This window comes from Rattus rattus, chromosome 6 (assembly GCF_011064425.1).
Source record: "Rattus rattus isolate New Zealand chromosome 6, Rrattus_CSIRO_v1, whole genome shotgun sequence".
NCBI lineage: Eukaryota > Metazoa > Chordata > Mammalia > Rodentia > Muridae > Rattus > Rattus rattus.
Window position 1 is genome coordinate 12,847,904 of NC_046159.1, and position 24,481 is coordinate 12,872,384.

General features: G+C 45.1%; 2 protein-coding genes across 3 annotated transcripts in view; one reads left to right on the forward strand and one right to left on the reverse strand.

Moving 5' to 3' along the window:
* Plbd1 (phospholipase B domain containing 1) overlaps nucleotides 1–6,503 on the forward strand; it is a 58,624-nt gene extending 52,121 nt beyond the window's left edge. Inside the window, exons 7-11 of the mRNA XM_032905519.1 lie at nucleotides 1,173–1,373; nucleotides 1,478–1,618; nucleotides 4,758–4,943; nucleotides 5,851–5,957; nucleotides 6,229–6,503. Coding sequence (XP_032761410.1) covers nucleotides 1,173–1,373; nucleotides 1,478–1,618; nucleotides 4,758–4,943; nucleotides 5,851–5,957; nucleotides 6,229–6,399 — 806 coding nt within the window. The 3' untranslated portion in view covers nucleotides 6,400–6,503. The remainder of the gene's footprint in view (nucleotides 1–1,172; nucleotides 1,374–1,477; nucleotides 1,619–4,757; nucleotides 4,944–5,850; nucleotides 5,958–6,228) is intronic.
* A 1,322-nt stretch (nucleotides 6,504–7,825) lies between these two features.
* Nucleotides 7,826–24,481, reverse strand: part of Atf7ip (activating transcription factor 7 interacting protein) — a 51,045-nt gene continuing 34,389 nt past the window's right edge. For both annotated transcript variants that reach the window (XM_032905522.1, XM_032905521.1), the window contains exons 12-15: nucleotides 22,549–22,704; nucleotides 17,398–17,580; nucleotides 15,468–15,580; nucleotides 7,826–12,009 (exon numbers count right to left, since the gene is read on the reverse strand). In XM_032905522.1, the coding sequence (XP_032761413.1) occupies nucleotides 11,590–12,009; nucleotides 15,468–15,580; nucleotides 17,398–17,580; nucleotides 22,549–22,704 (872 nt within the window). In that variant the 3' untranslated portion in view covers nucleotides 7,826–11,589. The remainder of the gene's footprint in view (nucleotides 12,010–15,467; nucleotides 15,581–17,397; nucleotides 17,581–22,548; nucleotides 22,705–24,481) is intronic.

The window sequence follows — 24,481 nt, forward strand, 5'->3', positions numbered from 1 at the left end:
CCCCTGTCAACTGCTGACAGTGCTCTGTCTTCCCACTGCTCTGGCTGTGTCTGATCCACCTGTCCGCACTCACCCAGCACAGACCTCAACACAAGCCTTACACTGTCTCCAACACAGAAGACTCAGTGAATAAGGGTGCCAAGGTCTACTTTCAAGGCCATGTTCAGATTGATACATGCAGGTTCATCCATGTTTCAAAGTCATACAGACTCCAATAAAATTCATAAAGAGCCAGTTAGAAAAAAAAATGAAAAGAAGGAAGATATCTGTATTCCAAACCGCCTAGCAGTGGTCCCTACTCCCACCCTCCTGAATTACAAGTTCTGCAAAGTTTTGCCAAGGAGGGATCTAGTTCTGTCTGTTTATAAATGCTCACACATCTACTATCCCCTTGCCTCCATATGCGTGCACACATACACATACGCACACTCACAAACACACAGACACATACACACTCACACACACTCACATACACATACACACTCACACATTCACACACACAACTCACAAACACACACACACACATACACTCACACACTCACACACACATACACTCACACACTCACACACACATACACACACACTCACACACACACACACACACACATACTCACACACACACACACACACACACACACACACACACACATACACACACAACAAAAAACACATACACACCCATACACACCCATACACACACACACTCACACACACATATACACACACACACACACACACACACACACACACACACACACACACACACACACACACACACACACACACACACACACACACACACACACACACATACACACTCACACACACACACACACACACGCACACACACACATACACACACTCACACACACATACACACACACACACACACTCACACACTCACACACACACTCACACACACGCTCACACACCTCAGATTGCCAGCCTTTTCTGACAGAGAATCTAGGAGGCTACGGGTTCTACTGGCACCTGTGTACGCAGCAGCTCACTAACTACCAAGTATCTGGCTCAAAGCTGAGAGAGCGAGCCTGCTAGAGAGAAAAGAAGCCCGTAGCTGCTCTGCTGCCAGACCCACAGTGTATGTGACGCCATGCTGACAGTGGCCGTGTGGACCGTGTGGATATGCGGTGACCTGTGTGTTTGTCTTCTAGGGTTCTTGGAGTCTCTGGATGACTTTTACATTCTCAGCAGCGGCCTGATACTGCTGCAGACCACCAACAGTGTATACAATAAAACCCTGCTGAAGCTGGTGGTCCCTGAGACTCTCCTGGCCTGGCAAAGAGTCCGTGTGGCCAACATGATGGCACAGGGCGGTAAGGAATGGTCACAGCTATTTTCAATGTACAACTCTGGTAAGTGGTTCTGCACAGTAATCCTAAGGTACCTGCGTCTAGCCTTACAGTGGTTCATCAGTTGAGCCATATCCATGTCTCCCTTGTGTCTCCCAATGCTTCAGGTACCTACAACAACCAGTACATGGTCCTGGACCTGAAGAAGGTGACCCTCAAGAAGAGCATCGACAAAGGCGCCCTCTATGTTGTGGAGCAGATCCCTACATACGTAGAGTATTCCGATCAAACCAATATCCTGAGAAAAGGTACCTCTTCTTCCTACTCTGCCTGGACTGTGTTGCCAGTGCATGTACGATGCTTTCATTTCTGTTGTGATACCCTGAGGGGAAAAAAAGTCATAGCAATGGAAAACTCGTGATGCCACGTGGAACTTGAAGCAGCCGATTATATCATGTCTGAAATCAGGAGCCGAGAATGAAGGCGGGCACACACGCTTACGGCTCAGCCAGCTTTCTCGGCTCTTCTACAGTCCAGGGCCCAGACCATGCTACCATCCACCTTCAGGTATCCTCCCAGATCAGTTAAGACAGTTGTCCTCCAGACGTGACCACAGGCCAAGCTGATCTAAACAGTCCCTCTTCCACATTCTCTGCCCGGATGATTTTAGGTCACATCAGGTTGAAAGTTAAAACTAGTGCGTGTGATGCGGGGGATGTGCTGTATGTGAATGGATGGCGGGGCTCTCAGTGATAGATGTCCTGGGAAAGAATCATCTTTGTGAGAGGACACTTCATTCTCTCATGGGAGATTGGGGTGTCAGTCAGGTCTCGTGACCTCTGACCTCTCTCTAACAGCTCTAAAACTGCCTTCTTCCTGCAATTCTGATGGCTAAATTGTAAGTTCCACTGAGCACATTTGTGGGGTGTCACTGTGACCCAGGCTAGGAAAGCAAACTGCTTCTCTCTAGAGACTCCGGAGTATCATATAGCAAAGGACATAAGCCCGGGATGAGAAGACAAGGAATAAGTTCTGATGTGCCAGGCCTGATAGAACCTTAACAGGGCCCCATTAGCGTGAGGGCTCAGAGGTGGTGGCTGTGGCCACCAAGGGTATATCCAGACAGGTGAAGCCCAGCGATTGAACCTTGGCTTCTCAAAGTCTCAGGTAAATGACTCTCTCTTCAAATGTGAATGCGGGCAATCCCGATGCAGACCCACTAACCATTTGCTTACTATTTTAAAATCCCAGAACTCTAATGCCAAAAGAATAGCAAGCCAAGGCAGGCAACTGCCCTTGCTAAGCTGTGTCTTCCTCACAAAGGGGTTGGTGGTGCTTAAACATCACTAGGTTGATCTGGGAATAAGTAAGCTTCTCTCGTAAACGCTTTTGTAAATTATGAGGCTTTATGAAACTGTGATGTGTAAGACATGCTATTTGGATGAGCTGTTCTTATAGTATTGATTAATTTATTATGAAGACTGGCATTCCTGTAGGCACTGCAGCTGTTACGTTCAGTGTCTGCAGTGATCCTTTAAAATGGCGTATTTGCACGGTACTGGATTCCTTTCTGTTGCTGTGATAAATGCCATGATGAAAAGGAACTTTTACAAGAGTTTATTTTGGTTCACAGTTCCAGAGAGAGAGTCCACAATGGTGGGGAGGCGTGGCATCAGGCTGCAGGAACAGGAGGCAGAGATTACATTTTTAGTCACAATCAGAAAACAGACAAACAGGAATGGGGCCAGAATAGAAACCCTCAAAGCCCACCCCCATTAATAAACTTCCTCCAGCAAAGCTGCACCTCTTGAAGGTCCCATAACCTCCCAGACAGCACCACCAAAGCAAGTGTTCAAATATCTGAGCCTATGGGGAACATTTCAGGCACCCCACAGATGCCAGCATAAAGCATTTGCTGATATTATAGAAATGAAGACACCAAGGCACAGAGAGGCGAAACAATTTGTCCAATGTTGGAGCAAGGCTTTGGGTCTAGTCAGTATTGCTTCTGAGTCTTTGTATCCTAGGTGTATCCTAGGAACCAGCGTTTTCCCAATAATTTACAATGTTCTTCCTGCTGCTGGTTCTGTGCCCCAGTGAGGTTCAAAACCTGCTCTGTCCCTACTGTAGTAGATTAGGAGATCCACACACAATATCGAAAAAAGGACAAAGACATACAAGGGCCAACAGAACACAAAGGTAAGAAATAATTTCCTGAACTAGAGAAACTCCTAATTTTTAAAGTTGAAATAGATTCACTGTACGTAGTGATGGGCTTCATCAAGACGTTTTCATTCAAGTCCCTCACACCCTTTGACCTCAACCATCGGCCATCCTCCTCCCTTGCTCCGTCCTTCCACCCCTTTCCTGCTAGCCGGCCCCTCCCTTCATCAACAGTCTCATTCTACTTTCACACCAAACACAGACAGAAACAAGTATCATTTTTCTGAGTCTGGCTCGTTTCCCTTCATATGGCCATCTTCAGGTGCATCCTTCCCTGCAGATGAAGTCTTTGTGGTTGAGTAAACTCTACCAAGTATAAATGTCACATTTTCTTGTTTGTTGCCGGACAGTGGGCTGGTCCTGTGAGTTAGATACTATGAACAGTACTACAGTAAACACCGGTGCCCGGGTTTCAATGTGGTGTTGATTTAAGATTTCCTTGTGTGAATTCCCAGGAGCAGTCTAGCTGGAGCATGTCACATCAGTTTGTTGAGAAACCTCCATAGCGATTCCCTCAGTGCCTAGACACTCCCTTATTTTAACTGATGGTTCTGTAGGTAATAATGTAGGCTGGTGTAATCCTAGATGTTCCTAGGAATTGTTTTCACATGTCTGGTGCTTTGTGGCTTGAGGTACAGAGTTTTGGATGGCCATGGGTCCTGTGAAATGTTTTCAGTCCTAGGAGTTATACGCCTGCTGGAACATGAGAGACCACCCGCACCCCATGCCCACTCATCATGGGCACCCCTTCCCTTCTCACAAAAAAGGGAAATGGGGCTAAGTGCCTAAGACCTAATTCATCCATAAACCTGGCTAGAACTCGGGTTTTCTGATGACAGTGTGGTGTCTTCCAGCAGAGTGATGAGCATCTGTGGTCAGGGCATCCTACTCACCAGATGGACCTCAGGCAGCTCCCAGAACACTGCGCCATTTCACCTTTTTGGTCCACAGAGAACAATGTTACTGTCTGGGCTCTAAGATTACACTAACAAGTTGAAGTGAAAACCAAAGACTTCTTATGCTCTCCTCCCCTCCCGTCTGGAGTTTAGAAGGACCACTGTGGCCTCCGGGTTCAGTTACAGCTTCATCTCCTGTGCTACTTCATTTTGTAGTTACACATGTAATTTTCAAATGCACTAGCACTTGATAACTTTCTTCTTTTGTTCCCCTTCTCTTCCCATCTCCCCCTGTTCAACCCCACCGTTTTCTTCCATCCCAAATCAGGATATTGGGCTTCCTATAATATTCCTTTCCACCAAACGGTCTACAACTGGAGTGGCTACCCACTGCTGGTTCACAAGCTGGGTTTGGACTACTCTTATGACTTAGCTCCACGAGCCAAAATCTTCAGGCGTGACCAAGGGACTGTGACAGACATGGCCTCCATGAAACATATCATGCGATACAACAGTATGTAGCACGTTTCTCAAGAGTCCCTCTGCAAAACCCCTTTTCTTCCCCGTGAAATAAGAATCTATGTAAGTTAACCATCTCTGTACTAGAGGGAATTTTAGGAAATTATCTGAACCAATATTCAGGATACTATCAGTATTCAGGATACTATCAGTGCTCTACACATATCGCTCAACAAATAGAACATGTAACTCCTTTCTAAAATCTCAGACATTTCCGAAAGGCTGGCAGGATGGCTCAGCAGATGAAGACACACTTGTTGCCAAGTTACTCAGCTGGCTTCGAGCCTCTGGACCCACACAGCGAGAGGACAGACTTCCACAATTTCTCTTCTGACCGCCACAGTACACCATGGTGTGCACACATACAGACACCAAAATCGAATTCTTGATCGTCCTGTCTACCTCCCGAGTGTTGGGATTGTGGATGTATAGAACTACACCGGGCTCTACAGATCTTTTTATCTGACCCCTCACCCCCACCTCCCCCACACACAAAGAAAAAACAAGAACAAAAGCAAACGCGTAAAATACAAAAATAATCATTTCCGTAGCATCGCCTAACCTCCTGCCAGCACAACTCCCAAGCACACAGGCAGCTAAAATACTCATAAACGCTTTCTTTTGGTGAAGACTTTCCAAGCCTAGTTTGTATTTCACCTGTTGGAAAATGGCGATGCGTATTTACCTTCTCTTTCTCCTCTTTGGGGGGTGGCTCTTGAGGAAGGCTGGTCCTGGGATGGGGGGTTTGCACTTAGGTATTTCCTAGTGCAATCCTAGAGCGATGTCTGTATCTGGCAGCAGGCTGGGCTGGAGAGCCAATGGGATATACTCTTTAATGATCATTGGCCAAGTATATGCCTGAATAGCCCACACCTATTCTTCCTCACCACTGTGTCTCCTAGATTACAAGGTGGACCCCTACAGTAAGGGAGATCCCTGCAGTACCATCTGCTGCCGCGAGGACCTGAATGAAGCCAGTCCAAGCCCTGGAGGGTGCTATGACACCAAGGTAACAAACACTGCTGCTTTCCATTTACTCCTAACCAGGAGTTAGGCCAGAGGCAAGATTAACAACCATCTGAACTCCAGTTCTGGGATATACAGCATCCTCTTCAGGCTTCCACGGGTACTGCAGGCATTGGTGCACGTACACTCATGCAGACAAAATACCATTCGTGCAAACTAAAACAAACCACACCACGTCCTTGAGAAGGGGGATGAAGGCTACGTAGTCAGTCAGATTTTACATGGTCTTTTCAAGTGTTTTCCTCTTTTTCCAGGTGTCGGACATCTTCCTTGCATCCCAGTATAAAGCCTATGCCATTAGTGGCCCCACGGTACAAAATGGCCTCCCACCCTTTAACTGGAATCGGTTCAATGACACGCTCCACCAGGGGATGCCAGATGTCTTTGACTTTGATTTTGTCACCATGAAACCAATCTTGACATAGGACAAAAGTGAGGAATGGAGATGACAGAAAGCTGCAAATAAGATACCAAAGGCACTTCAGTTATATTTTCCCATCTGTACTCTTAATAAAAAAATATTAACTTCGCATCTGTGGTCCTGCATTCAGCCTTGAATTGGCGCTTGGGCAGGCAAAACGGGAAGCACCAATTCACCACTTGGCAGGGGAGGGAGGTGCAGCCTTGAGTGGAGGCCTCAGCCTGAGGGAGAAACAACGTAGGCTGAGGCTGAAGCTGGGATTCCCTGACTCCCAAGTGTCAAGCTGCCAATGAAACCAGAGAGGGGAACCGAGGGGGCCCGCAGGCCTGCGAGGGGGCTACTAAACTCCTGGACATCCAGATGGCCGCTCTTAAGTCGCTGGAAGTCACAGGAAGTTGGGAATGGAGGAGGCCCTTAGCTCAGCAGTGGTGAGTTGGGGAGTGGGAGAAACTTTCTGCAGGAGACTTGGATGGCAGGCCTCTGTAGACGAAGGCTTTCTCCTTGCTCCCCATGGCAGTTCTTGATAAGACAGTCCTTGGTTCCAAAGTGACTGTTCATCGTAGAAAATGGGTGTATACCACCTCCTCAGGGTGGACCAGGTATTAACTATCTCTGGCAGGAAGGAATGTCTGGGAAGGGAAGCTCATTGCCTAAACCCCCAGGGCCCATCTCAATACCTCATTAGCATGGAGAATTCTGTTCTGATCTATGTGACCATGGTCATGTGGGGAATGTGGTCATGTTTTCCCAGCCAGGGATGTGGCAGGAAGCAGGGCGATGCCTACCATCCTCAGGTGAGTAGCTGGGACTCTGAACCCACTCGACCTTACTAACCTCCTGGCATGGTCCATCGGCCCACACCCATCCATTTTTCCATGGTTTTTTTTAACAGCAAACATTTCCTGAAGGGCAGAGAGCTGTAGAATGAACGCTATGTGTGAAACAAATACACCAAAGGGTAATAGAAGCTCTGTCACAGTTCACCATTCTCCTCTTAGGCCTGCAAACATTAAAGCTCACCGTATAACCAAGTTCTAGCCAGAGGAGCTTGAAGTAGGATGAGGGCCACTTCTCGGTCTACTAGGCACCTGCATTTCTGGAGGTCTTTCTCCTACCCCTGCTGCTACCAGCAAAGCCCTTGGGGTTGGGGGAGTTCAAACAAGAGGCCGCTTGTGATCCTTCCCGGTTGTTAATGGACACCAGGCTAGTCATGCAGTTGTCTCTCACTAGTTGAAAACTAACCAGGCAGCAATTCTGCCTAACACCCCCTCTTCCAAAGCCAGGGAAAGACATACGGGTTGAGTACCAGGGAACTGCCAAATAGGTTAAATAAGACACACTCAACAGGCAGCAAGGGGTTCTTGTGACGAAGTGCAAGTTTTTAAAGAAACACATGGACTGAGAAATCTCGGAATGAGGCAGGGTACTCAGAATGTTAAAAACCCAGTCATTTATTTCAAAGTATAAAGTTCAGGCTTGCCGGACAAACCCCACTACAGTCGACAGACAGACACCACTCTACTGTACATTTAGATAAGAATGAAAATTAAAACCTTCAAAACCTAATAAAAATAGGGCGACCGACCTGCTGCCTCGCAGTTGGCGTCAGACTTTAGAGGGTCTGAAACATCTCAGTATTTACATTTCCAACCTCGGCAGACATTGGGATGCGAGTTTCCTACAGGGGCTCATTGTTACATATACATTTGAAATGGTTGATAAAGTCCTCTGCTAGGATCGCCCAGAAGGTGTTTGATTGCTTAGTTCCCTTATTTACATAAAGAGAGGAAACATTTAAATATTTAAATGATAGGTACTCAGCTATCGCTACATATAAAACACAAAAGCTCAAACATGATAAAGTCATTTGCAGATGGGAGCAGAGCGTGACTTCAGCCCCTCCTTTTCGGCTGGCTCAAGGGGATGAGTTTTAAGAATTAGTCTCCTACGACAACAAACCCCTCATAATTGCTCTAATCGTTGTGTGTCCCTTAAATATTTCTTAAAGCCATTTGCCCAGAAAATAATTAAGGAAGACAGAATCGCGCATGGTTACAGAGCTGTTTTCGACAGCACAAGGACATGTCTAGTTCCATGAGAATCAACCAGTCCACCCAGTCACAGGCAAGGGGGAAATTACCATATTGAGATAGTGAAATGGCCTGAGGAGGAATCAGAAGACGGAAGGCTTTCTCTGTAGGACCTATGGGGTGAAACCACAGATGTCAACAGAGGAAGCCACACAGAGCATTCTAAATCACATATGGTACTGGGAGACTCATGGGAAGCAAAATGCAACACCACCTCACAGCGACACCAAGTGGTAATTCTGAGGCTATTTAAAGCACTTGGAGCAAGCCACCGGAACACCTGTCCAACACCGGAAGAGCTCTGAAGAGATGCCTCTGGTATCCCATGCTTGCTTCTCTCAGTGTTTTCAAGGCATCCTTTGTCTGGCATAGGTGGGAGCTGGGGAAGGATGCCTCTCTGTGAGGCAAATGCTATCCCAACAAGTATTTCCAAGGCAGAAAGCTCTGTTATGTTCATAAAGTCATACTGCATCCATCACACAGTACACACAGCACTCTGCAGATTTAAAAGAGATCGAGCGTGGAGAGGGGCCCAGAGAAACGGAGGGACACAGTCAGCTTGTGACATGAACTGCTACAACATGCAGTCTCTGTATGCCATCAGCGAGAACACAGAGGCTTACTCACACTTAAAACAGGTGAAAAGTACTCAAAGTGCAAAGCTGGGAGTAACAGACACAGCTGTTACCACTGGTTACTACTGACTGATGCCTCATCTAGAAATTTCAGAAGTCTCCAGGATTCCCAGTAAGTCAATACTTACTTACCAGTACTGTCAGGCTAAAAATGTAACAAACCAGAACCCCCAGAAAGGGGACAACTGAGCTTATTTATAATACTTTTGAGAAAAGACACCAGGAAGTAAAAAGTCTCCACTCTCCCTCACCAACAGCCAGATAAAAAGCCGATACCCGTCAGCACCTACATTTTGCCACTCACAGGTTGAGCACATTTGGGAAACTCAACATGACTGCTGCCCAAAGCAAAACATCATGACAGTCATCTGAGGAGACGGCCCGCGATTACGGTCTCCGTCTATACCTTCTTCCAATCTGGAATAAACAGTTTACAGTAATTACTTTCTGAAGTAAGTCACATCGAGAGCCATTATTTGGGACATTTTTTCCTTTGACAAAAAAAACACCCAAGTAAAAGCCAAAACAATAAAATAACATTAATTCCACTGGGCTTTTTTCACGTGATTATATAACACTACGAAAACTTTTTAAAGAAGAACTCGTAAATACAAAATAATTACTTAATAGAAACAAACATATTATCCAGAGACTCTCATTCACCAGTGAGCAGACCAGCCAGGGAAAAACATTCTGAATATGCGTTTTGTACTAAACAGGAATGATGCTGACCAGACCAACACTGCATCCGTAAGACAGACACCCTCAGTACAGAGACACGCTCACAGCAATTAGGAAATCATTTCTTCCTTCCCAAAGCCTTATCACCATAACACTGGCAACAGTTTCCCATGATTGTGAATCTTGGCAGTCCTAGTGACATGATTGCTTGCCAAGCTGAACTTGTGGGAAAAGGATTCTGCTGTGGTTATCCTTTCTCTCAGAGTGGAAGGTTAGAGCATTTACACTTTGGCAACTGCAGGCTTCCTTCAGAAAGATGACAGACACACTTTTTTCATAGCGATTCCTTCTGTAAGCCATCAGAGAATACACAGAGGGAACAGGGCTCCTGCTTTTAATGCCAGGACAAGTGAATGGCTGATGCAGCTTGTGAAGGTAGAAATAGGACTTAAAATACCCTAAGGGAAGACAGCTCAAAAGTGCCTTCAGCCTCCACAAACGCCTCACTTGTCCCTAATGCTCGTGCTCCCCTCAGGTCTCGAAGGCACCTGCCTGACTCCCTGCAGCGGCCATGCCTTGGAAACGTAAGGCTGAGCCTGAGTCTATTAATGTATTGAAGGAGAAACAGTAAAGCGAGCAGATTTACCCCAAGTATGGAATGACCCCAATGGTAGCATTTAGGCTCTACTGAAACCAGATTAAATCAAACTCCACTTGGCACCATCAAAACAGTTCAGACTAAAGCAGTAAGGACCTCCTGAGAATCAAGAGGAAACCGAGCTTTTCTAGTCGTTCATGAATTCTGACATGAACTGCCTTTGAAAGGACACCACCCCGTGAGTGCTGAGTGCTGAGATGAACCAGAACTTCCTTCGGATTCTCTAATATAACATGGATGATAAAACAGCCTTAAGGAAATTTGTTCCTAAACACTATGGCAGTTTAAGATGGGCAGTTAAATGATGGGCAAAGATAGAAATATGTTCTTAAAACATGAGTCAGAACTGTGGAGTTGAGGACAGTGACGTCGTGGAGAACGAGCACACACACGTGTCCACATCTTGCTTCTAAAACACTTAAAAGGGTGCGGGATTTTTGGTGGCAATGAACTAATGAAAGCTTAAAGAGGAATTTACAATAATGGACACATGGCCTGTAGACTTCTGCAGTTAAGGCACGAACACAAAAGGAGAAGCCAGATTAGGAATTCAGGTGAGGGCAGGCCACTGTTCACCTTGTCAGCAACTGAGAAAGCAAAGCAAACACAGAGGGAGTATCCCCTGCTCAAATCCATCTACTGTAAGCTGAATATTTTCCTTTATTTCTTTCTTTGGGTTTTAGTTAGATTCTTTGATCTTAGCCTCCCCTCGAGGCAGAATCACACCAGCTCTGCACCTCAGATTCGCTCACCAATACACTTCCTACTGGAAGAGAGGTAAATTTGAGAGGAAAACAGGAGATCGCACTGTGATATACATACAACTAGAAATTTAAAATTTCAAAGAAAGGAAGAAAACACACAAACACCCATACGTATTCCCCAGCCTCAAAACCAAAGCAAGGAATAAATATACATTTCAAAACCCCAAAGTTTGAACTGTTCAGGGGAAGACTTGCTTTATGGGCTGAATTTATTTTGCTTCCGGTTCATAAACAAACGTAGTGTATACAGTCATCTGTCCGGGAGATCTTGCACAAGATGGATTTTTACATTGAATTTCATGCACAAGATTAAAAACAAGCCCAAATGTGAAACCTTCAAAAGTGAAAGCTAAAGAGCTCCAAGGTCTAACTGCTCTGGGACGAAGAGATCACGTCCGTGGACTGAGGGTCACAGAAAGGCCCAAAACGGCCATAAATGTCCTTGGCGCGCACGGCAAAGTAATACTTGCTGCCAGACACAAACTGCGTGAGAGTACAAGCCATCGGCAAGGGGAGGGCTTTGACTTCGCCGATCTTCTTCCACTGTGAGGGCGCGGTGGCACTTGGCTCCTCGTGGTAGGCGTACAGATGGTAACTGTCCACAGTGGCACAGCTCCGGTCCACTTCCAGGACGCTCCAGGACAGGACAATGCCATTCTGACTCTGCACTCGCGCTAACTTCAAGTGTGGTTTCTGAGGCAGAGAAGTGTTGGCAGCTTCCGGGGGCAGGCGCTGTGGCTGTGGGGCTTCTGGTAAGGGCGCTGGATGCAGAGGGCGTGGGGGCTCCTGAGGAAAGAAGAGGTGTATTGGTCTCTAGTGATTACAGAACAGGTTCAGAAGATCCTCAGTGAACACAGAGCTTAACTAACATCCTCACAACCACAACACCAATACCACAACCATTGCCCCGACAATGATGCTAAACTTTCTCAACTAGACCTCCTAAAGCACAAACACTATGTTCTCCTTGGGAAACAGAAATCCCTTCCTAATGGACTATCATGGAAGAAATGTTGATACAACTATGTCTAACAAATATTTACACTTTAACCTCTGCTGTAGATTCTCATTTTAGGAAAGCACATACGCTTATGTGTAGCATATAAACGGGTACATGCAATCACACCGCTCTACAACTACTGTCATATAAAGACAGCAGCATGTGTCTGGATGACGCTGAATAGCACTGCGGTCTGGCGGGTCCGGATGAAAAGGGGATACTATGAAAGACAGGGGACGGACTTATAGATGCAAAACGGCCAAATGCTCTCCACCCTGTACCAGGGGAAGCATGAGCAACAGTGGCAGAGGAAGCAGGAAGTTAGCCAACAACAATAAGTTCCAACACTTTCTTTGACATAAAAGACAGAAAGATCTAGAAGAGGAGGCTACAACCAGTGATTCAGAAGCATGGAGCTGACCCTGGAGAGCCCTGGTGACCTAACCCCGCACAGCACCAGTTACTGAAAACACTGCGCCCACAGCTGTTCTCAGATGACACTGATAACAGTTTTCAAAGCAGTAAGAGTCAGGACACACGGTGAACCTAAGTGGGACACACTACTCATTGACTTTCTGGAGTCACACGTTGTCCTTTAACCAACACTCCTGAACAAAACACATGTCTAAATCTGTATTTCAGGGTGGGCATGCAGCCGAGTGCTAACCCTACTGTGTGAGGCCCTATAGCACCCAAGCAAAGCAAAGCAATACAGTACTAATTGTATGGATAGTTAATACAATGCTGAATTATGGGACAGTTCAATAATGTAACATGCTTTTAGATTCCAACGCCTTAATATAGTTAAGCTGTCTAAAAGTCAAAATATTCTACAGTCTTAAAGAAAAAAGTGCCAAGTTACAGCTTAAGTGTGATCGCCCCTAAAGAATTATCATTCAGCTAGAGTTCAAAACCCAGAAGAAAACCTACTAATAAGAGAGCATGCAAAATACAATCCTACTGTAAGAGAAGCTACTCAAAGAACAAAGAGGACTGTGAATGTTAAACTGAAGCTGGAAGGAGCTGAAATCATATAGTGACGCTTCGAAAGGGGATGGTTTGCTCAAAGGCACTATTTCTGGTAGAAAAGAAATTTATACATACAGTTGTGGAGAGGCACACACACTCACCAGTTAACAGACAAAACCATGCTCAGAGAAGCCCAAGGTTAAGGGAGTAGTATCACACCAAGAGCTGTTGTATTTCCTGTAATTATCTCTTCCTGAAGTGACTTAATCAACTCATTAAAACTATACAGCTAGCCAAAGCTAAGAGAAACTGGCTGAAACCATGGGCTTAGGAAAGAACAGGAGTTGAATGGGTTTGCCCAGAGTGTATAAGGCCAGCTGTACTCTGAATACATAAATTACGTATGCTTTTTGAGTACTCCCACGTTACTTACAACCAGTCAAGGGTTTGTGTTGGTTTGTGTTGGTTTTGTCAGTGCAGCTGGTGAAGTTTTAGACTAGAAATACACCACTAGGTATTTACTTAAAAGAACCAAGTGTGTCTACATAGACAGGGATCCTGTGGTATGCCAACTTTTGGGAACTGAGGCAAGAGGACCAAGAGTTTGCCCCAGTCTGAGCTACAGGGAGAGCCCTGCCTCGAAATCAAGAAATGTAGCATGTACTTAGGGATCAAGGGATAGAGACAAACTGCCAAGAGCTGAAACCTGTTGAAACTGGTGATATATAGAAACTACACTCTCTTCCCTTCAAATGTTTGAAAATGTCTTTAAAAGGAGTTTTAATTGCATTAAAATAAAATTAAAAGTCTACGCCTGTAGCAAAACAGTTTAAGCTCTAAGAGTAAAAGCTTTCAAAAGCTGTGGTGGATTATAAACTGGGGAATTAGTCTAGTTTATTGCTATAATTCCTTGAAGAAAGCAAAACATTCTTTTGTAGCTACAACAACAGAAATTTGTCATGCACCTCAAAACAGCTAGAACTGAAACAAGGACATTCCAGAGGCAGACCTGATCTGACTGGCTCTGGCAGTGGTGGGCGAGGACACGGAGCAACCAACCACTGACACCTTCATGACACACAACCTTGTACCCCCCCACCCCCACTTTTTCTGCTAAAGTGAAAACACTACTACTGATCCCCATAGGATTACAGGGGTAAACAGTACAGTAAAATGCTCAAGTGTGGCTGTGACACAGATGCTCAACCAATGGGGCTACTTTTCAATAAGATTCATGAAAGTCACAGCTGTTCAAATCTAGGTTCTAGGGCCAGGGGTGTGGCTTACTGACACATACACACAGCCATAAGCACTGGGGAGTGTGGGCTTGTAGGCGGCACCATGGGTTGCCGACTCAAGCTCTGACTATCAGCTGCCACACAAGCAGTAAAGACCAGAAAGTCCTTCAGCACCAGCCTTGGAGTACTCTGTGAGGAGGACAAGCATACCAGCATGTTAGAGACACAGTGAACACCCAAGGAGAACTCTGGGTAATGTGCACCAGCCTGCCCTCCTCCTTGCCTCTCTGAGAGCAGCACTTGTTCTCACGTACACCCATGCATATTCATGTCTATGCGTGCTACAGCACTTCGAAAGACCAGTTATAACTGTGCCACACGACAATATGACTTTGTTTAAGGCTAAATGTAGAGGAAAATACTTAGTTTTCTGTCCTTTTGTTAAAAAATGCATTCCAATTGTCAGTGGATCGTTTAAGATAAACTAATGACAAGACAGAAATTAGAAATTGTAGATTTATAGATTTTAAGACATACAAAGTCATAGCATAAGGAATTGACACCTGAGTTAGAGACACTGTCTGTCCCCTCAGAAGCCTGGGCCATCATCCTATCTGTCAGACACAGTAAGCAGCAGTCCTTTTTCAGAATGATAAGATCAAGTTTTATAAAATGACATTCTATTAGAGGGAAGAAAGAGCTATCTCCTGCCTTTGTTAATATTAAGGAAAGGAAGTGGTAGGCAGGTGTGGTGACTAATGAATGCCTTTAATTCCGGGACTTGGGAGGCAGGGACAGGTGGGTCTCTGAGTTCCAGGGTCAGTGTCAGCCCAGTCTACAGAGTGAGATCCAGGATAGCCAAGGCTACACAGAGAAACCCTGTTGAAAGAAAGGAAGGAAGCAAGGAAGGAGGGGAGGGGAGGGGATGAAGAGGAGTGAGGAAGGGGAGAGAGAGGAGGGAGGAGGGCGGGTGGGCAAAGGAATGGTCCAGCAGCTTAGAGACTGAGGATGTCCAAAAGGCAAGCGTTGATATTTACATTGTGCACTTGTGGTGGCCTGTGATGCACCGTGAGCTGAGGCCCTGCGGATCCTAGGGTCAGTCCATTGTTTACAACGTATGTGGTTGTCTGAGGCACTCGAACTGTAACACCTGCAAAAGAAAATTGAGGGAAATATGACAATTCTACTATAAATTTATTTGTTCAGCCATTGTAAACATTTTTTTTTAAATATCAAGACAAGAAATTCCAATGGAATCGAGTCAGCCAGCCAAGCTGTGACGAAACATGAAGATAAAGAAGTCAGACACTTCACAGACTCTCTCGAGTGGTGCTGCAGGCTGCACGCAGCATGAAGGAAACCGAGAAGCAGGAAGACATGATAGTAACACACAGGACAGCAGCACAGAGACCCTCCTGAGGACAACTAGAAATAAAACACACACCAACTGCTCTGCCCGCCAAGGTAGACAGCAGCTAGACTGGACGGAGACAAAGACGGAAAGGATCTTCAGACAGAGGCTCTTAAAAAAAGCAGTCCGTCCTTGGGGCTACTGCTCTTGCAAAGGACCTGAGTTTGGTTCCCTGTACCGACATCAGCCGGCTCACAATTGCCTGTAACACCTGCTCCAAGTGATCTGAGCAGGACATCTTTTTCTGGCCTGTGCAGGCAGGCAGGCAGGCAGGCAGGCAGGCAGGCAGGCAGGCACATAAATGAATAAATCCTTTTTCTAAAAGCCACCGGTCCTATGTTAGTGGGGGTTCCCTATTTTTTCTCTTTATACTGCTAACCATCCGAGGACACCAAGGAAAACTGCTGTGACATTACCAAGTCAACAAAAGTAGAGAATTTAGAGCCATGCCATCTACTCTCCCAATCATGCTGCTCAGACATTCAGTGCATTGGTGATCCACACTCAGTGCCAGGACCGCTCCAGAAGTCATTCATAACCCAAACAAATGACTGCCTAGAGGAAATCCTTGCAAACTTGAGAAACTTAAAGCCAGAGTATGGATCCGGTCTCCAGTTGGTTTAATTTCCTTTAGAAATTAACAGTTAATAATGGCATTACAGTTTTTTTAAGGCAGCTAGATGTGTTATTTTATAAATATATATGCACAACTATACATTAGCGTTGACATTCTCTGTTTATATGCATGTGTGATGGGCATATGTAAGTGACTCTTACACTGATGTCAATATTTAATAAAGAGAGAGTGGCAGAGGGAGAGACAGACACAAGAGTAGTTGTGTTTCCTAGTGTGGCAAACGTCGCTAGTGTTTCGCTTTTATTATTTTCCTCTAAATTTTATATACTTTGTTTTTATATGCTATACTCTATGATGAAGCCATGTATTCTAAGATATTAATATACATGCTAATTTTATACAGATTGGGCATAATTATTATTTAAGTCAATTGAATTTCCTGTAAGATTTGAGATGACTTTTACCATAACGTTTCTGGATCAACCAGAACTTACCGTTCTAACTTCGATTTGACAAGGTAGGAATCATTAAGTGCACACCTTAACCCTCGGCACGGAGGAGGCAGGGGAGCAGATGGCTGTGAGCTTGAGGCCATCCTGGTCTACACTGCCAACTCCTATAACGCCAGGGACATACAAGACATAAGTACCAAACAGGGTACTACAGCAACAGAGTCAAACTGAAGACAATACAAAGACTACACATCCCGCAGTATATATACCCAGTACCTTTCTCTAAGTCATCAGAAAGGCTGCGTGCAGGGCTGGAGCCCTTTAATCCTAGCACCTGGGAGACAGGCGGTGCATCTCTGTGAGCTCCAGGCTGGCTGGTGATCTATGGCATCCGTAATTTCCAATGTACTACATTGTTACTAATTACACCATGCAAGTGTGCTGTTCCACATGCTAATGGATAATCTTACGTCAGTATAGAGTAGTACATACACTTCAAAGCCGTATATAAGAAAAGAGCCTCTTACTATTTTGCGGATTGACCTGGCGGACGGCAGGAGCCTGCATAACAGTTCCTCGTAGGGGAGCCTGAGTGGTCGGTGCTGGGAGAGTGGTATAAACCACTTGGTGGTTTGCAGGAGCTCTTGGTACAGGGAGTCTTGTGGTCACCTGAGTTACTGGACGATGTGTTACATTCACGGTGGTTGGAGCTAAAGGAAACAATCAAATATCAAGAATTCAGCCAACTCTATGTTAAGAAGGCACCAAGCAGAAGTAATTACCATTACACAAAATCTAAGCACCAGAGAAAAGGGCTGCCAGGACCACGTGCAGATCGCACATCTCCAGCCCTTCCTCCAGCTCTGTGGGTCACGTGCACTTTCCCTACTCCAGGTGTTTGTCAGCAGAGCTAACTATGGCGGGGAACAGGGGCAGATCAGGCCACTGCCTACAAGTAAGGGCAAGTTCCAGTTGAAGTTTATCATCCCACCAGCGAGACTCACCAACTCAGCAGACTGAAGAGAGAAAGTAGCAGAGCTCAGAGAACAGAGCTCATGTAAAGGAGCTGTGCGTGTGTGCGTGCGCCCCACATCATGTGATCTGACTTTTGTTTCCAGAGCCTAGCTTGGTCTCTGCTGAGTGACCATGTCACCATGTGCATCGAGGCTGGCCACTGAGGTCATCTTTAGTCTCCCGGATTTCCCTAGACTCAACTGTCACCTTTGGTGGTTTTGGTCTCTGTTCTCTGAACTCAAAGCACCAGGCGCTGTGAGTCAGTCACACACCCGTTTTCCAGAAAGCCTCCTGGTGGTTGCACATATAGAAGTACGTAACAGCTTACAACCTTCCAAGTGACTTTTTTGCAAAACCTTGACAGTGTTTATTAAACAGCTTGATTTAGATCCTGCTCCTGCTCTGATAGACAGGCACTGCATACAATCTTCTAGCAGATGCTAAAACTGTATATGATGAGGTGGGAAAAAAGATGTGTTTTGAGGGGATCATGATATGAAATTACTCTCTTCCCCTTTCCACATGAATTCTCTTCTAAGGGTACCAGTGTCCAAATCAAAGCCTTATTCAAACTACATTTTATAATGCTGACATAAAACTTTAAATTGTTTTGACATCGTAAAGGGGAGATGGTTCTCTTCTGCCACTCCGCGAGGAGCTGAGGACTGCAGCAGGTTGCCAGGCTTGGGGCAGGTGGTTTCACCCTGATGCTGGTTTGCAGCACTGGGATGGACTCACTGTCTTAGTTTGTTGTCCTTGGTGCTACTCTGTACGTGGGATCTAGCTCATGCCTAACCTAATGGGAGTGCTGGGAAATGCACATTTCTAGTAAGGCAATAACTCACTATTAGTAAGGCTCACACATATATTTCCAAGAGTGAGTTTGAAGCTACCTTGGCTACAAATGAGTTGAGGAACATTCTGGGCTAGCTTACGGATAAAGTGAAAGAGCTGAAGAAATGGCTCAGCTGTCAAAGACTAAGCTCACAACCAAAAATAAAGCAAAACAAATAAAAGTAGAAGAAAATAATATGTAACAGGAAACTAAAAACAGCAGTCAGTTTACTGGTCCCTTCTCTATTGAATTCTTTGTTGCTAACATGGTAATGCCTGAGCTGAGGTGAACTTGAGCGCTGACTGATGATGGCTCACCTAGATTCACACCAACCACACACACACACACACACACACACACACACACACACACCTGAAAGTGGTGCCACGGAAAAAAGCATGCTTCTTGGCTGCCAATAACTTGGATTCTTTTGATTCTGCGGCCTCCTTCCCTTAAACCTGAATCACGGCACCAGTCACCCGGCACTCATCCCTACCGTGCTGAGGACACTGCAGGGCACGCGTGCACAGCACAGCCTGTCTATAGCAGGCATCTGCTAAAGGCTTGCTGGCTGCCTGACGTGGATAATGAAAGATGATTCGAGTTTTTCACATACATGGCTGAACTGGCACAAGCATACATAACCTCACAGTTGTCACCTCATAAAGGGCACCATAAAAGGAAAGCTCTTTAAATGCAGACACGGTCCAACCTAGTAAAGATGCACCCACAAAACTTTAGTCTTCTAGCAACTATGTGCTTTTGCTAGTGTTGTGCTAGATAAAATCACTAGCGAAAGAGGCCGTCTCCTGTCTACTTGTCAGCACTCCCTACTTTACAGTGAGTTGACATTTGATGCCAATACTTCCCTACATTTAAACACAGCTTCCAAGAAGGTTCTGTGGTGCTACATTCCAGAGGATTAGTATGTCCGAAGCCCTTCAGTGGACATTCTACTGTAGTTTATATCTTGCTTACTGATTTTCTTACTCAGAATGGAAAGCAAAGAAGAACTCTTCAGCATGTGAGGACAACTACCAATGTCTCTCTTTGCATAAGGACACTTCCTTCTAAACTCTAAATTACATAACTGTCCCTGGAACTTTGGATAAGGCAAAGAGACACAGAACTCCTAAGTTTTAAATGCAATGTAGCTACTTAGATAGAAAAATAGCATTTGAATATAAAGACCAGCAGAAACTTCTATACAGGACATAGTCACATAGCACACGGCTTTGGCTAGAAATGGCAGCAGGATAAACAGCAGCTTAAGCGACAGGACATGCAATGACATCAAGATTTGAAAGGCAAACCACACATCCAGGCACTACACTAAACTCCAGGCACTTACCGCACCAAGAACCATTTTGAAGATTAACAAATGACTCGCTAAACCATTAGAAAATAATTTATTCACAAATTATTCTAGCATTCTAACTTTTATGGCTGACAAGCTATTTAGTCACTCAGGAGTGTGCTTCTGTAAGCACGGTGAGTGATAACCTGACCTGCAAGAAGCCAGGATGCTGTCTACACAGTTTAGGCAACAGAGGCTCTGTAGTGAGAATACCCAATCTTACTGTTTTCTGAAATGAAGCAGGTAAAATATTAGCATAAACTTCCTGATTGTGCTGGTTTGACTAGGTTTGGCCCCCCATGGATTCATGTTTGAATGTTTGGTCCATAGGGACTGGCACAATTAGGAGGTGTGGCCATGTTGGAGGAAGTGTGTCACTGTGGAGTGCTGGGGACAGCATACCATAATAGGGAGTGCCCTCAGGAGGCCAGGGTGGAGATATCTCAGAAGCCGCTAGCAGCCCCTTGTAGAAAAGGATGGCATCTGGGACCCTGAGAACCTGGACACATCCCTCCAGGGGACCCGCCATGTGAAATAAGGAACTGCCTGCAGGAGGCCGGGATGGAGACTGGAGCCGTCTCAGCAGCCTACGGCAGCTTTGTAAAAAAAAAAAAACACTTGTTCCGATTTCCCCTAACCTCAGCCCTGGACAATGGCTGTATAAGATTTTATTTGTGCATGACTGCTTTTCAGTTGGCCTTGGTGTGCACAATTATTCTATTATATCTGACTTTCCTATTTTTCCTTCTGCTTTGGTGAATTCTGTGAAACTGTTCCTTGATGTAATGATTCTTAATTAAAAACAGAGGCATAGGGGCACAGCACAGCACAGCACAGCCCTACTGGCCCAGGTGCATGCTGTGTGTTCTCATCTTGGAAACAATGCAATAACTGCACAATGGTAGTTTCCAAATTAATGTTTGACTTGCAAAGGAAGTTTTTAGACATTATTAGAAAATGAAGTAGAGCCAACACTGGGACCCAGGAAAGGAAAGAGCTCCTGAAGTTAGGAAGTAAGCTTTGCATGACAAGTGAGAGTGGTTCCTGGGTAAGGAAGCATAGAACACATACAATTATATCCTAGTAAAACTAGGTCAAATGACTGGGACTCTTACGAGAGTCACTGTGTGCAAGGAACAGAAAGCTAGTGGAAACACTGAGTCAAGGGTTAACGATTCTTTCTGGCCCCTGCCTGGCAGCTTTGCCCACATCACTTATCGTCAGAGCGTCACAGGACAAGGCAGGTAGCGGAGCTGAGCTCTGCAGTGCACTAAGTCAAGAGTTAAGGTTTACAGAACGATAAGTGTGCTGTTATTATTGTTGTGGACACAGGCCTGGGGATAGGGGGAGCTCAAAACTTTGGGGAACAATTGTAATTCTTAACTCTTTGTGGGACGTGGTTATTCTTTTGAATTTGATTTGGCAATGATTATACAACGCCTTTTTTTCCACCTGCTTTTGGAGCATCAATAAAAGACTGGGGCAAGAAAAAGGTGAGAGAGCAGGTGGAAAGCAAGTGAGGTGAGAGTGAGATGCATGAGGTGAATGTGAAGAGAGAGTGAAGAGAGAATGTGAGGTGTGTATGGAGAGTGTGTGTGAGTGAAAGGAGAGTGCATGTAGTGTGTGAGAGACTGAAGCGGGGACCGCACAGGAAAAAAGCAGAGTGCACGGAATGCACAAGAGAATGCAGTGTGTGTGCAGCCTCAAGCTGTGAGCGAGCGAGAAGGGCGGGCGGCGAGGGGGAACGGGAGTGAGCAACTTTAAACCTTGAAAAACTGCCTGTCCATTTACACCAGAAGAGTAGTCTCTGTCTGTTTATCATGCACCTTCCAGACATCCCTGCTTCCAGTTGAGAACTCCAATCTGTGTCGAGGCTGGACCCAGGCAGTGGAGGCAGGCTTTTATGTCTCATAATGAGCTCAAGCTATGCCTAGTCTCCTGGCTGCCTTTGGATCAAGTGTAGAAGCCAGCCCCAATTAGATGTTTGCCTTTTAAGAGTGGCCTTGGTCATGGTGCCTGTTCACAGCAATAAAGGCCTAAAATGCTGATATTATGGGATGTTACTTAAAACCAGCTTGAGTCTCAGCGCTTGCCTCAGGAACAGGTTGCTTATCCAGCATGCTTAGGTTCAATCTCCAACTTAAAAAATAAAATCTGACCTGTCCTGGAATGTCTTGGTTCTATTCAGAACAGTCATTATAACCAGCCTTTCTGGAGAGCTAAATTAGCTCTGCTCTTCAGAAGAGCAAATGACAGTGACGCAGATAAAGTCTCATTTACAGTTATTCTCTGCCCATGTTGCTCCTTAGGGCAGTGAGCAGAGCTAGGTCACATTGCACATTCAAACCACAAAAATTCTCTTGAAAGTTTTAGGAATTATTCTTAATATTCTGCTGATTCTTCCCACTGCTTCCAGAGCCAGTTCTATAAATGGGCTACTAAAGTTCCTGCTTGGTGAGTCAGCAAATTTACCTGTAGGCAGAACGTGGATAGTTGCCTGAGATGGCCCACTTGTTGGCACCCCTGAGGGCTGAAGAGGTGGTGCTGGTAGAATGGGCTGCAATGGTCGAGACATGGGCTGAGAAGTACTCACAGTAGACGCAGAAGGAGGATTTAGCTTCTTGGGGTCTGTTAATTAAAAGGTCAGACACATGAATATGACAGAAGACACGAGGCGACCCAGGCCTGACTGCTGACACTTGCTTGCCATCTTCACATCACATTGCCCTCTTCAGAAACAATGTTCTCTTGTTCTGGTTATGTGTATTTTTGCTGATTTGAAAACCTAGTCAGGAGCTATTTAAAGAATTCACCAGTGGCTCTTAACAGGTTCCAGTTTACACTTTTAGAGAAATACAGTCTTATTCTTCAATCTTCTGGACTCAATATATAATATTAACGTCATTGTAAAGATGCTTGTACATGTATTTACTAACGTACCAAAGACGTTCTTCTAGACGATAGTGTAGTAGAGTGAAGGTTTTAAATCTCAATTACTCAGAGTTGTTTAGATTTTTATATAAGGCTTACTACTCGTCAGCATGTTTCTTAACAGTCAAAGGGCTCAGAGTGTCCAACTGGTCTCTTCACCACTGGAAACACCCTGACAGGGGCACTCTGAAGAAGATAAGCCAACTACTTTCTCTAGGAGTTGACATCCTCACCCGTTTTTGAGTATAGCTCTGGGTCCTTCGGTTTGTCGCAAGAGGAGAACAATATTCTTTAGAATGGGAAAATGAAGATGACCCAGACGTGATCAATGAAAGCAGCCCGAAGAGGCCAGCTCGGTGGCAGGTGGACTGCCTGGGACCCTCATGGCCAGCTCTGCCCTCACAGAAGCCTGCTTAAGTGTTTATTTTTGTTCTCTAAGAATTCCCAAGAGCAAAACCAATCCACGAAAGCAAACTAAACAAAACTGAAAGTAAAGTGATGATTTGAAACTCTTAAAATCACCCATGATAGCAGTCATGGTGGCTATCACACCAACAAGAGCTCAGCCGTACCTCAGCTTTCTACACTACTTCTATACACTGCCTAGAATTAGCTATCATTTCTCTCAAATCATGTCTTATACCCTAAAACATAACTACGTTTACTGACTTCAAGATAAAAACAATTGGCATTAGATCTTTCCAAAAAAAACACATTATCATGGTTTTGCAGATGTCTGTGAGCAAAGACACTTTGATAGCCAAAGAAATCTGAGAAATATCATACTTTGAATCAGAACTGGGCATTTTTACTATAAATTACTACAGAAAAGGCTAAATTAGTATACATTAAAAGTAAAAAATCTTGTAATTAGATTTGACCCAGGAACTTTCATTCATGAAACACTGCAGACTATGCCTTAGTATCTGTCCGAGTTAGTTCTGGAATACTACAACTAAGAAAATTATTAGAGATTCTTGATAAGAATGATCATTAAATTTTGATTTTTATTCATCTAGCACTAAAGGAAAGCAATTAAAATGGACAGACACTTAAAAGTATCTACGTCAGAAGAGGGAATGGAAAGGAGTGGAGAAGGGGAGGAGGGGAAGAAAGAAGAAAGAAGGGAGAGAGGGTAAGGGAGCAAGCAACCAGAGAACCAGTGATGACTCCTGGGTCTCTCACTGATCCTGGTGCTTCCTAAGTCTGGGATGTGGATCAGGTTTCCTGAGAAAGAGCTCAGGGATGGCACAGGCAGCCTAAGTGCTCTTTTCTCACTGCTGCCTCCCTCTGTAGCCCTTTCACACTCACTCAGGAGCTGAGTGCTGATTTTAATTCTAACATTAAAGACTTTCATTCTAAAAGGCATATAGAGAGATGTCCAGAGGGCCAGGAGAATGAATAGAAAGAAAGTGGCCGTGGGGTTGAGGAACTTGGAGAACCACTAGAAAGTCCCAGGCGCCAGGAACACAAG